This window comes from Vicugna pacos, chromosome 27, assembly GCF_048564905.1.
Source record: "Vicugna pacos chromosome 27, VicPac4, whole genome shotgun sequence".
Taxonomy (NCBI): Eukaryota; Metazoa; Chordata; class Mammalia; order Artiodactyla; family Camelidae; genus Vicugna; species Vicugna pacos.
In genome coordinates, this window is record NC_133013.1 from 17,003,427 (window position 1) to 17,016,009 (window position 12,583).

The window sequence follows — 12,583 nt, forward strand, 5'->3', positions numbered from 1 at the left end:
CTCCCCGGGGCCTTCCATTCAATGCCTCTCACCATTTACATTCCAACAATGTGAAATGACGGATACTTTTAATACAAGAGACCTGTCATTTATTTATTAGCTGGGGACAGGCGCTGCAGCGAGAAGGATGCATTATAAATCAAGTCCTTTCTCAGCCATTAAAAATTAATACAGTTCATAATGTAGAACATCGGTAATTTCTTTATTAGAGCAGCGCATCATTTTTTTTCTTCTTTTCTTCCAGGTTTTGTTTTTACTTCCTCCCTTCCCTGAGGACATGGTATTCGTCCCACGACTGGCTGGGTATAAATTACCCCAGGGCAGAGTATAGGGAAACGCAGACTTTCAGACAGAGGTTAAAATGAAGCAGTGGAATCAAAGGTCTGGAAAAAAAGACCGCTGTCCAATTTCCCCTCAGAAATAGAATCTCATGGCACCTTCCCGTTTTGCCTCATGGAGGCTCATTTATGATATTCCTTTTCTGACCCACCTGCATCAAAAATGGAAGGCATTTTAGGTCCCTGATAGGCTAGAGAGAAAGAAATACCTAAGGCAGGTGATTTTAGGCATGTTGGGAGGTCTCTGGATGCTTCCTCTCGGAGGGACCTTAACTAGTTTTTGTCATGTCTCCAAATGAACTCAGCATTCACCCTAAAAAAGCTCGGGTATTAGAAGCCCAGGTCCAGACCAGGAGCCCTTCATATACCTCCCCCTTCAGGCCTGGGATTCAAGGATGCCACGCAGACCAAATGATGCTGGAAGATGCCAAGAGCCTGCTCAGTGAGCCTCTGAGTCTTCCCTTTGGTTCTTCCCCTGAGTGGCAGCTCCAGGAAATGCAAAAACCTGGAATTATACGGAGGGCAACTTCTGCGCTCCTCAGCTTCAGAGGCAGTAAAATGGAGAAGCTAGAATCTCTGTGTGTCCCCTTCCCATCTTGGGGACGTTGAGATGGGTGCAGTGGTTGGGTCAACCAGATGACCTTCTCCGATCACCTGCCAAGGGGTGTGTGTGAAGGGAAGGGGACCTTTCCCCACCTGCCCACACACACTCTGGCAAGCTGTCCTGGCCCCGAGGGCTCTGAACAGCACGGCCCCACCCCCAGGCTACCGGTGTTGATGACTTTGTCCAACCAGCTACCATTGAGTTAACACTCCTAAGCAACAAATCCCTACAAATCCCCAAGCACATATTCAAACTCTATTTTCAGAATTACGCTGAGCATAATTCAACCAACCAGTGAGCCATTAGGAGTTTAATCCTTACACTTCTTCTTCACCAATGGCATGAGGGCCGCCCGACTCAGCAGACTCCAGTGCGAAGAGTTGCTGTGTCACCAGCAACTCCGGGTCTGGGGACGGAAGCTCACACAGTGCCTGGTGAGAGGCCCGGCTGGCCACAATCTGGGTGGCAAATTAAGCTACACAGCTACCAGGGACAGGAAAAAAGGAGGCTTGGCCGAGAAAGAGGCCAACTTGACCCCAAGGACTTCCGCTCCCCTCCTCCAGTGTAGCTCTTGCATCCCCTCCACTGCCCATCGAGTTTGGACCCTGCCTTCCAGGCCTCCAAAGCGCTAGATGACCTGCCTGGGTGGAAGTGAGCAGCGGGCAGCCTACACAGAAGCCATGTTCGCGTCAGAAAGGGCACGCCTTGTGCGGACTCCGTGGTGGGCACTGTGGGTCACCCAAGCTAGCGTCTGCCTGAAAATCTCCAAGACCATCCTCAGTCTCCCAAAAGGCTGGGGTGCAGGTGAAGCGGTGGTCAGCTCACAGTGAGGGGAGGCAGTCCAGGCCCAGGCAAGAGGCAGGTTCCTAACCCCCGAGTTTTGTTTGAATCCTGGGTCCCTCACTGACCAGTGAGTGACCCTGGGCAAGTTCCTTAGCTTCCTTGAGTCTGAGTTTCCTATTCTGTGAAGTGAGGATCGTAACACTTACATTACAGTCGGATTTAATGCAGAGAGAAGGACCTGATGAGGGGAGGAGAGGGTGGCGTGCTCCGTCACACCACAGTTTTGTCATTTGCCAAGCTCTGAGGCTACAGGAAATGTCTTAACCTCCCCCAGGCCTTGGCTTCCCCATCTATGAAGGGGGGGTGGGGCGGGTGGCTATAATAGTACCTACCTGCTCTGGCTTTGTAAGGATTAAAGAATTTATTCTATTTAAACTCTTTCCAGTGCTCCACAGTAAGCACTATGCAGTGTAAGATGTTATTATTTTCAGGTGCTTAAGGTTCAGAGCCTGGCCCTTGGGAGGTACTGAGAGGTACTGAGCAAACGGTATTTCTCTTCTCTTCACTTCTTTCTTTCTCTCTCTTCACCAGCCCCTGCTCCCACCGACTCTCCAGAAATGATGCTGCCAAAAGATCACACAGCAGCTCCCAGGAATGCACACAGCTTGCTCAACCAAGATAATCGGATCCAGCTAAAACCACGTGAAGAAATGTGTCTTTGCTCGGGCATGTAAGTATAGCCTTGAAAATTAGCAGAACAGTTCCCCAGACCAGAACAGCAGTGACAGCAACCACAAATTACCAGCCTGCTTTCCCTAGGGGGAGACAGGAGAACTCACATTTGCATGAGATCAATGTTCTCCTCTTCCTCCGGCCACTTGTACCCCAAGAAGCCTCTGCTCGCTCCGAGGACAGCAGGAGGCTGAATGACTAGGTGAGCATAGGTTGACCCTCGGAGAAGAGGTGGGGTGGCAGGCAGCATCACTTCTCACAGCCATTTCCCCTTTCCTCCTTGCTAATAGACCCCAATTCTGAGGAGGCGGTCACTCCCCTCCAGGTAGCCTTATGCCTCCGGGGAAGGTGAGTTGCATCCCCAAGCCCAGGGCAGAATCTGGAGGACCCTAGGTGTTTGTGGTAGCCCCATTTTCTTTACGGGTGATTGGTTTAGGAATACACAGATGACATGTTTCTGGTTAATGAGACAGGAGGGAAAGTCTGCTGGGAGACTTGGGAGAAGGTTTTCTCAATTTCAGTCAACCCACAAAAAGAAACAATTCTCCACACCCCTACTCCGTCCTTGTGTTTAGTTGTGATGCCTGGAGCTGCTGCAACCATTCTGTAATCATGAGGGGAGCCAGCCTGGTGGTAAAGCAAAACACAGAAAGGCAGAGACAAGAGAATCACGGAAAGGCAGAACTAGAACCCTAATGTACCTCACCAGGAAGCTTCCCTACTTATTTGCTTGAGTTACGCAATGATCAATTTTCTCCTTGTTAAAGCCCAGTGGGTCAGGATGGTCTAGTACATTCAGCCGAAAGATCTGAACTGATACAACCAGTGTCCAAAACATGGGCTATGTGCATAAATATGAACAAGACCCCCACACACATACACCTGTGTCTGGAGGCCCCATGTATACATCTGCTAAGAAAGAATGAAGGGGCTGTGTACTTATGCATAAGAACAAGGGAAAAGGAAGGTTCTTGTGCGGATGGGCATTGAAGCCCCAACTACTGAAGGAACCATATGGGCACAGACATACAAGTAACAGCGTGAGGCTCTTGGGCAGACAGACAGGGAAGCAGGGGCCCGGCAATTTCAACAAAGTAATGTTTGCTTCCAAGAGGGGAGGTCAAACAAAGAATATGAAACAACACGAAAGAATCCCACCATGAATCTCTCCACTGTCTCATGGAGCCCACAGCATTTTGGTCTCATTAACCCAAAAGGAAATTGGCCTGAGCCCTCTGCTCATCTTCATCCATCATTTCCTGACAACCAGCATATTACAGTCCTGACTCCTAATAGCATCACTGTGGCTGTGGATCTGGGTGATAAAATGCTATTTCTTAAGAGTTGGGAGAAAGAAATCATTGGAAGGAAAGATACTTATCTTTTCAGAAATAACTTCAAGCTTTGAAACCTTTCTTTCTGACACCATCAAGCTGGTTTCCCCCAACAGTATATTTGAGGCAGGAATTGTTAACGATCGTTGTAAAACTACTGTTGTTAAAGGCCAGGATGATCATGTACATGCCACATCATCTCAAAAAATACCAGCTAAGGCTACTTGGTCCCATTGAAATGGCCCAGTGGGGAGGGTAGAGCTCAGTGGTAGAGTGCATGCTTAGCATGCATGAGCTCCTGGGTTCAACTCCTAGTACCTCCATTAAAAAAAATAAAATTAAATTAATTTTTAAAAAATGCCAGCTGAGATGGCCACATTTTTCCTATCTTAAGTTTAGAGAGGTGAATGCCTTGCCCTCAGTCACACAGTCACTGAGTCGATAAGCTGGGACCAGGGTCTGGGACCACCCACACTCATCTCACTTTCTTTTCCAAAGAAAAAGGATCCCCTGCCACCAAAGGTTCAGGTCACTCTCTCAGCTGGCTAGACCCCGCCCTGGCCCACTATGTGCTAAGAGCGTTAGATCCCTTTCTTGCAATGGAGAGGTGCTCTGAACTTCCACACAGTGGTTCGGAAACAGTGGCTCGGAGGCAGCAGCTTGCTTCTTGGATCGTGCATTTCTCCTTAGAGACAGCGCCCTGAGATTCCCATCCTAAATGGCAGATCTGCCTGGAATCGAGGAGTGCAGGGAAAATTTGGCCATGACCAGCATCACCAGATCTGGCGGTTTAGGAAGTGTTTGAGACACCTGCAAAAGGCTTCTAAGCTGAGAAAGACCCCTGATCCATTTGAGTGAGGGCACTTGGTGCTCTGCCAGAAATCCTGAAGAATGCCACCAACCCAGCTCTGGGCTTTCCCATGGAACTCAGCCACTTCCCATCCGTCCCAGATGCCTGGGAAGAAATGTGATGGTGCACATGCCAAACAGGTTCAGGCCCATCTGGGGTCTCTGTCAGATGAGCTACCACAACTGCTGGGTAGGCAAAAACAGGACCCCAAACCCAGAGCAGCGGGGAGTGTGAGCCACTGAAGATCTGTGACCACAGAGATGCCAACAGGGACACCTCAAAGATCAGGTTTGATGACCCAATAAATTTAGAAAATGCTGCAGACTCAGGGATTCTCCTACGAAGTTGCAATGCTCTTTACCATTAAAAGTTATCAGAATCCCACAGTAAAAAAAAAAAATGCAATCCAGGTTTTCCCACTTATTTGACCAGCGAACACTGTTTCTGAAAAATGTTTAACATCCCTCAGAGCACAATTTGGGAAATCCTGAATTAAAGGAGAAGACGGAAGGGCCATTGGACTCAGAGCTTCTTGGCTAAGAGATGGGTAGAGCTTAGGTTTTTAATTATCAACCATTAAGAAGATAGCACAACAGGACGGAGAACTCCTGGCTCTTTGGCACAACTCCCATCAAGAGTATGACTCATGCTCATTCATAGGAAATGGAGATGATGACCATTTTCTCCTGGAAAAGGGCTTCTGGAAAGAGAATATTAATGGGGACCACTAGTGACAGAGCCCCTGCTGCCTCTAAGGATGGGGGGCAGGTGTCTCTTTTCCCTTTCCCTGCCTTTTAGCTTCTACCCATAAAGTAGGAATTTCTGTCTCCTTGGAGATGCAGGAAGGAACCTCCAGCCCATCCCTCAACCTGTGCTCTTGGCCCCTCCCCATCAGAGGTAAGTGATTCACCTGATGGGGGAGGTTTGCCCACCTATCACCTCCCATCATGTTTCTCTTCTGGGTAGGGCGGGGCAGAAAAGGGAGACTCTCCTTGCCGGTGTGGTTTTCCAGGGCACCCCTAAGCTTCCTGACTTGCAAAACATGAGGCAGACTCTACCGTCCATGCAACTATATAGACAGCATCTGCTCTGTGTATCCCAAATTCAAGGCTTGGGATCAGGAAGCCCATTTTGACTTTAAGCAATTTTCTTAAGTCTAGCAATAATGCCCAACTTTTATCTGACCCCTCTGTGGATTTCTCAGCTGGTTCAGGATGATCACCCTTAAAAAACTCCCATACGGACTGGAAGACTGAATCAAATTGAAGGAAAACAAGAAGAGTAAAGATGGCTCTGGGAAATCTTGAGCTAGAGAGGATCTCTGGAGGGGAGTTAATCCTCCCACTCCTGAAGACAAGACTGAGGCCAGGCCTGCCAAGAAGACAAGTGGTCTTTCTGCTTCCAGGCTCTGCACAGGAAATGAAGGACCCACTCCACATCTCACTCTCAGCTGATGGCTGCACCTTCCCTGGGGCTCGTGCTCCACCATGACATTCCTCCAGGCTGGCCGGGGGGACTTGTCATTCTCCACCTCCTCCTCCGCCATGTAGCACATGCTTATCCCTTAAGTACTTTTTTTTAAAGCCAATTACCGTGTATTTACAGTGAGCGTAATTACACCTAATTACTTAATTAGCATGACGGCATGCAGCTACTAACGTTGAGTATGTGATTACGGCAGTGAAGCGCAGAACAGATGAGGTCATGGTGCTCAGTCGGAAGGCAGGCTGTCTTAGCTCACGGTGGACGGGAGTCTGTCTGTCTGGACTGCTTGGTTACAGCTCCAAAGTACATGCTCAAGGATGTTGAGCGTTTTAAGGCAGTTTGGGAGACATGGCATCATTTGATTTTTTTACTTCCTGGGATAAGGGGAAAAAATGGCAAAATGCCATGCTTAGATTATGCTTAGATCAAAGGGATTTGAGAGTCAGCACCCAACAGGGGTTAATCTCCAGGGACTGAAACCCTGAGGACAAGCTCAGGCATGTGGGCCCAGGACTTACTGCCTTGGCTCCTGAGATAACCCCTTCTGGAATCATCTAGCTCTTTCTAGACAGAAAGAAAACTGGTAATGTGTCTGAGCACGCCTTTCCTCCTTGGACTCACCAAACCTAGCATCACAGCATTCTCAGGGGCCTGATACTTATCCTAATTGGATCTGAAAATAAGATTGAAGAAAAATCCGAGGGGAACAATCCTAATTTATGTTCAGTTAAAATGTGCTAAGAAAGAGTGCCTGACGAACAGGGCCTGGAGATACCCAACTGGTTAAAAAAGGCTAAGGAAAAGTCTCACGGTTGCCTTCACCAAGGTTCCACCTATCACTCCCTCACTGGGGGCTGTCGATACGCAACCAGCAGAGTAAAGGAGGAGACGCTGCGGAGCAGCACCTCCCCACCCCCACATCGGTCCCATCCTCTCTGTGTCACATTTAGCCAAGTCTGCCTCCTTAACCAACCATAGGGAGCAAACAGCCGTCCCTGGTACGCCAGCCTCCTCCTTCCAGCTCCATTCCTGAAGGAGGAGCTCCTAGCCCAGCCCTGTAACTAGACCCCCTTCCTTCCATCAGGCAAGGCCATCAGGGCTTCTGCTGGAGAAAAACCTAGAAGGGCTTATTCTTCACTAGCAGCAGCCTCTGCTCCGGGTTCTGGGATGGGGGGGGGGTGCCCAGCCTCCCAGACAAAGAAGCCCATTCTCCATATTTCATCTGCAAGTCCGTTACGCTGAGCTAAGTGGCTGGGAATAAGCACCCATCATTACCCTGCGCTAGGCAATGTTTGTTAGTATAGAAGGTGACAGAAATCTATATCACGCCGATGCACTATTAATACTGCGTTACGCACGCAGACTCTGAGCTCCCCACCACAGCTGGGAAACCGGTCCTGGCAGCTCTTCTTCCAGAGAAGACAAGCTCCATGGCCAATTGGCCAAGAAGCCACTTGTTTACTCCTGAAGGAGCCACCGGTCCCAGCTAAAGGGACACAGTCACAGACCTAGTGGTTCCGGCTTTGGTCATCTTTGTGGAAGCCCTCGCCTTGCAGGCTGGATTCCATATTTATGAATTCGCCTACTCGCCACAACTTCGGTGCAACCAACCCACAGCCAATACTCACAGTGCTTTCACGGCCATTCACAAACACTCCAGGAGGGGTGACAAATCTGAGTCACTCCACATGCACGTTCCCAGCTGAGGGTCAAAGGCCACGCCTTGTCTTCTTGTTTTGGTTCTTGTATCATAGACAAGCATCCTTTTCATGGTCTATTTAAGGCCCCTTTTTTGCATGTTGTGCTTTCTGTGGGTGAGCTCCCTGTTTAAGGCAGCCCCCAACAGAGCGCTGAAGTGCTGTCTAGTGTTCTTATGAGCAAGATGACCATGACGGGTCTTATGGAGAAAAGAGGCATGCTGGATATGCTGTGTTCAGGCATGGGTCACAGCGCTGTCGGGGCCACTGTGAGTTCAAGGTGAATGAACCAACAGCATGTACTAAGCTATCTTTAAACAGAAGCACGCATAAGACAGGTTATGCCTTGATCAGCTGATAATAAGTTTGTGACCAAAGGCTCACAGGAACCTAACCCTGGATTTCCCCTAGGAACAATGGTCCAGCATTCACTAATTCAGTGTTCATGGTGACTTTATAGAACATTACTTTGAATAATGGAAATCAATTGTATATTCAGCACAGCAATGCCAAGTCTCTCTTTAAACACCAACATCACTTTAGAAAACTCAGCAACACCGACACTAGATGGGGCTTGGGCCCATGCTACCATCACAGAAGGGCTTTCCTCCCAGCCACACCCAGGTCAGTCCAGGATGAACATGATCAGAGGCAAGAGCTTCAGCCAGAGGAGAACCATTCTTTGCACTGTCTTCTCCACTGTTTATCTGAAACACAGCTATCTTTCTTCCCTTGCCCAGCCCTGGTCCAGAACCCAAGTTCCTTTTCTCTAAACTGACACTTGATAGGGGAGTCTGATAAACACCGAGACGGATTCTGGAAGGCACTCATGGCAAGGACAACGGAGGGCCTTATCCTGATTCCAGCCCAGTCCCTCCCACTATGGCAATCCTCTCACTAAAAATCAAAGCCAGAAAAACAGAAGCCAAGGTGGATGGGGTAGCCAAATGCCCACTCTGCTATAAGACGGACCGGTGGGAGCAGCGAGAGTTCTCCAAGTTACAGAGTGTGTTCCAAGTATAGAGAGCGCCACTGGGGGCAGAGCAAGGCCAGAGGAATTTCTCCCTAGGCTGACCTGGGACCAGCAGACCAGAGATGAAGAGAGCAGACTGGCAGAAGCCTGGGGACAGGGAGGGGGGACTCAGAACCTCGAGTAACTTGTCTGTAAGATGAGGCCTTAGCCTAGCCCATGCCTTCTGTCCCTACCAGCTCTAAGGCAGTCTTCGGGGGTCTCTGTTCCCTCTCCTGGTATAGCTGAGCATTTCTTGGGGGCAGGAGCAGTGGGAGGGGAGGGGTGTTCCCTGGGGTTGCTGGGCCTAGACTGAACCTGGGGACACAGCCAGGGGAACCCCTGCTGGATGGAAGGCCAGGCCATGGAGGCGCCAGGAGCTGGGAGAGGCCCTAGCAGAGCTCAGCAGAAATACCAAGAGAGGGGATGAACCTACAGGAGGTAAGAGACAGTAGGAAACAGGTGTCCGGAGCCCTCAGATCAGAGTGAGACATCTGCAGTGGGGAGGGGAGGGTCCTAGTCCTGGGGTCATGATCCAGTTCTCAGGACATACAGCTCGGGGCACTGGAGGGGCAGCTAGAGAGATGTTTCCATTCAAAAGGCACTCATCGTCCTTCATCCCCGTTCCCCCTCGTGGATGTGCGGGTGGAGGGTCTGACGGCCCGAGGGGTTGGACAGAGTCAGGTTATATTTCCTGAATACACAGGCAGGTCCACAAATGAAACCAGCCATGTCTGTGCCCCCTGCCTTACTGGGAGCACCTCTCCAGGTGGGGCGGGGCCTCCTGCCTCCGGGCTGCTCCCTGCCCTGAGCCCCTCTGCCCAGGGGACCCTGTCCCAGTAGCATCTCCTTGCCCAAGCTATCCTTCAAGTTTTGAGACAAAGAGGGAGGGTCTCTGAGAGAGTGGGAGGTTAGCAGGTGGTAGGTCACTGCAGAAGGTTCCAGAGCCCCAGCTACGTGTGGTCTATCGTCACGTCACCCTCCCTCCCCAGAAGGGACAACATTCTACTGCAGTACTCACACGTGTCTGGCTTGTGGCAGTTGTGTCCCTGACGGAAGTACTGAGGGTTCTCAATGACCGGGATGCGGGTCATGCCGATGACCACCGTGTCCGGCCCGGCGTCCAGCGACGAGGGCGTGGTGATGCCATGGTTGATGTGGTGCAGAGGGCTGGCTGAGTCCTCCTCCCCGCTGATGACAGCCACGGGACCTGCGCACGCCAAGAGAGACACAGGACCCTGGTGAAGTCACATCGGCCAGCGCCCAGTCCTGACCACAGACCCTTTCACTATTTTTGCCACCAGATTTTTCCATAGGAGCAAAATCCACTGGAAAAGTATTCCCCATTCCCTTTCAAACACTCTGGATTCTGAATTAAGAACTACCACTTAATTCTCTTTCATGAGAGAGAGAGAGAAATCTACCCCATCACATCACAGAAACAGCTGCAAAATAAGAGTAAATTGAAATGACGATGACATGAATTATTTCCACTTTCCCCAAAATCCAAACTAGTTCAAAATAATCAAAAGTATAAATACGTTTCTTTGCTTACATAACAACAAAAGGATTTAAAAAAAAAAAAAAAGATCTAGCAGCAAGATGCACCCTGTCCCTCGTCTCCTCGGGAGCTTTCAAACCTACAGATGTGGGGTCCCACCCCCAAAGAGTCCGATACAGTTGGTCTGGGGGTGCAACTTGGGCGTTAAGATTTAAAGACCTTCCTTGGGAGTCCCATGTCCAGCTAAGATCTGGAACCTCTCATTAGGGCCTTGGAGGGTGGACAGCCTTTCCAGAGGGGCCATCAGATTCCTACAGGAGGATGAAGCAGCTTTCCCTGGACTCTGCTGTCCACGCTCCCTGGCCCACAGAGAGACAAGCCCAGCGTGGCCTTGGATCTAACCGGAGCCCGCTCTCACGGCTGACAGTAATTCAGCCTGCACCACTGTCAGCCACAGACAGATGGGCCACCTGTCCCATCCTTGAAAGCTCCAATATACTTGCCCCTACGGCCTCAAAGAACATCATTTGTGTCTTCACCAGCCCCAGTGTCACCATTTTCCAACCCAAGGAAGAAACCCAGTAAAGAAGGTTATTTGCAAACACAAGTTGACAAAGACAATTCATGCCGCTGTCTTGGTAGAGCAATGATTCTGCTTGGTGGCGCGATTCTCCCACATGTACAAATAAAACTCCTGTAAAGTGAATTAGCTGTGACTGTTTGTGGCTTCCTCCAAGTGGCGTTTTAAATGGCTGCTTTGCAAGACACACGGTCCCAAGACAAAGTGCCTGCTGTGATTTGGTTTTGCGGCTTGAACAATATTTCCACTGCAGAAATCCATTACTTCTTACTGCAGTTTATGGGGAGAATGTTTCCCATCAAACAGCAAGGTGAAGCGCCAATGAGGCAGAACTAAATGGAAGACGGGCAAACACAAACTGAGGACCCTGAATGCCACTCCGCCAGCCCAGACAAGCATATTCTATTCCACGACAAATGTCTAACTGTGCTCGGAGACCACGGGGAAACAGAGCAGGACGTGGTTGCCCAGACACTCACAATCATCACGTGCCTGGCAAAAAAGAGGCCAGTTGCTGAAAACACCTTGCAAACTTTTTTTTTTTTGAAACACCCCAACAGAGATTTCAAGTTAAACACAGAAAACTGAGCACTAGCCTTTACCCTCCTCTCCCCAAGTGCTACTCACACACAAAGGAATTAGAGAAACGTTTGTGCACAAAGAGAAAGAGGAGGAGAGGAGACAAGAGGAAATGAGACATTTCAGTAATGTTTTGGAAGATGAAAAACCCAAGGAGGAACGCTCGCTTAGAGAGAAGAGGAAGATATTGAAGAAACAACCACCAGATGTGCGGCGGGGAGACGTGACAGAAAGTCTGTCCAGCCGGAGAGGCCCAGTCCTTGCAGGGACATCAGCCCCAGGAAGGCTGGGGTGAGGCTCGGAGCTGAAACAAGGCACCCGGCCATCACCTCACCTTCATCCCACCGGAGTCTAGTGGTTTATTCCCAGAGAAACTGAACCTGAAAGATTCAAGGGAGGACCGGGGTGAAGCATGAGGCTGAGCCCTTTCTTGCTCCCAGAACAACAGAAACCAGGAGCAACCCTGCCTACCAGCCACCTCACCCCTAGTCTCACCTCAAACACTCCCACCCCACAGGGAATTACAGAGTGCGTCTCTGGAGAAACTGAATGCCTCAAAAAAGACTTCTGGAGGGTGATGCGTGAGGGTCTCCCAAAGAGAGATGCCTCGGTGAAGCAGGATGTGGACAAGCCCCACCCATGCGCACAAAGCAGGATCTCTCCAGCTTTCCAGAGCTCAACTCCTAAATATAAAGAAGCCATCCAGGGTCACCAGACACCTCAGCAAAGCTTCAGCGTGGAAGAGGGAGCCCAAGACACACAGACAGTCAGGGACCTGCAGGAACCAGAGGTGACGCAGGGAGCAGAAGGCTTCTTTTAAAAAATATGCCCAGAAAGATAAAGGAAGACGCTGCACCCAGAAAACAAGATGGTACGTGAAATGTGAACAATTGGAAGGTGAGAAAGAATCCTTGAGAATTATGATCATCAAAATTTTAATGTCAAAGAAGAGTGGAAGATAAGCCAAGGAAATGTTCCAGAAAGCCAAACAAAAGGGGAAAACGTGGTAAATGGGAAGGAAACAAAAATTAAAGGCTTGATCCAGAGATCCAATGTCTGATTAACAGAAGACAAAGAGAGGCAGGGAGGCA

At 49.7% G+C, this 12,583-nt stretch overlaps 1 protein-coding gene across 5 annotated transcripts in view; it reads right to left on the reverse strand.

The window, feature by feature from the left end:
• Nucleotides 1-12,583, reverse strand: part of NTRK3 (neurotrophic receptor tyrosine kinase 3) — a 341,248-nt gene that overhangs the window by 129,972 nt on the left and 198,693 nt on the right. For all 5 annotated transcript variants that reach the window (XM_072950746.1, XM_072950748.1, XM_072950747.1 and 2 more), the window contains exon 13: nt 9,854-10,042. In XM_072950746.1, coding sequence (XP_072806847.1) covers nt 9,854-10,042 — 189 coding nt within the window. The remainder of the gene's footprint in view (nt 1-9,853; nt 10,043-12,583) is intronic.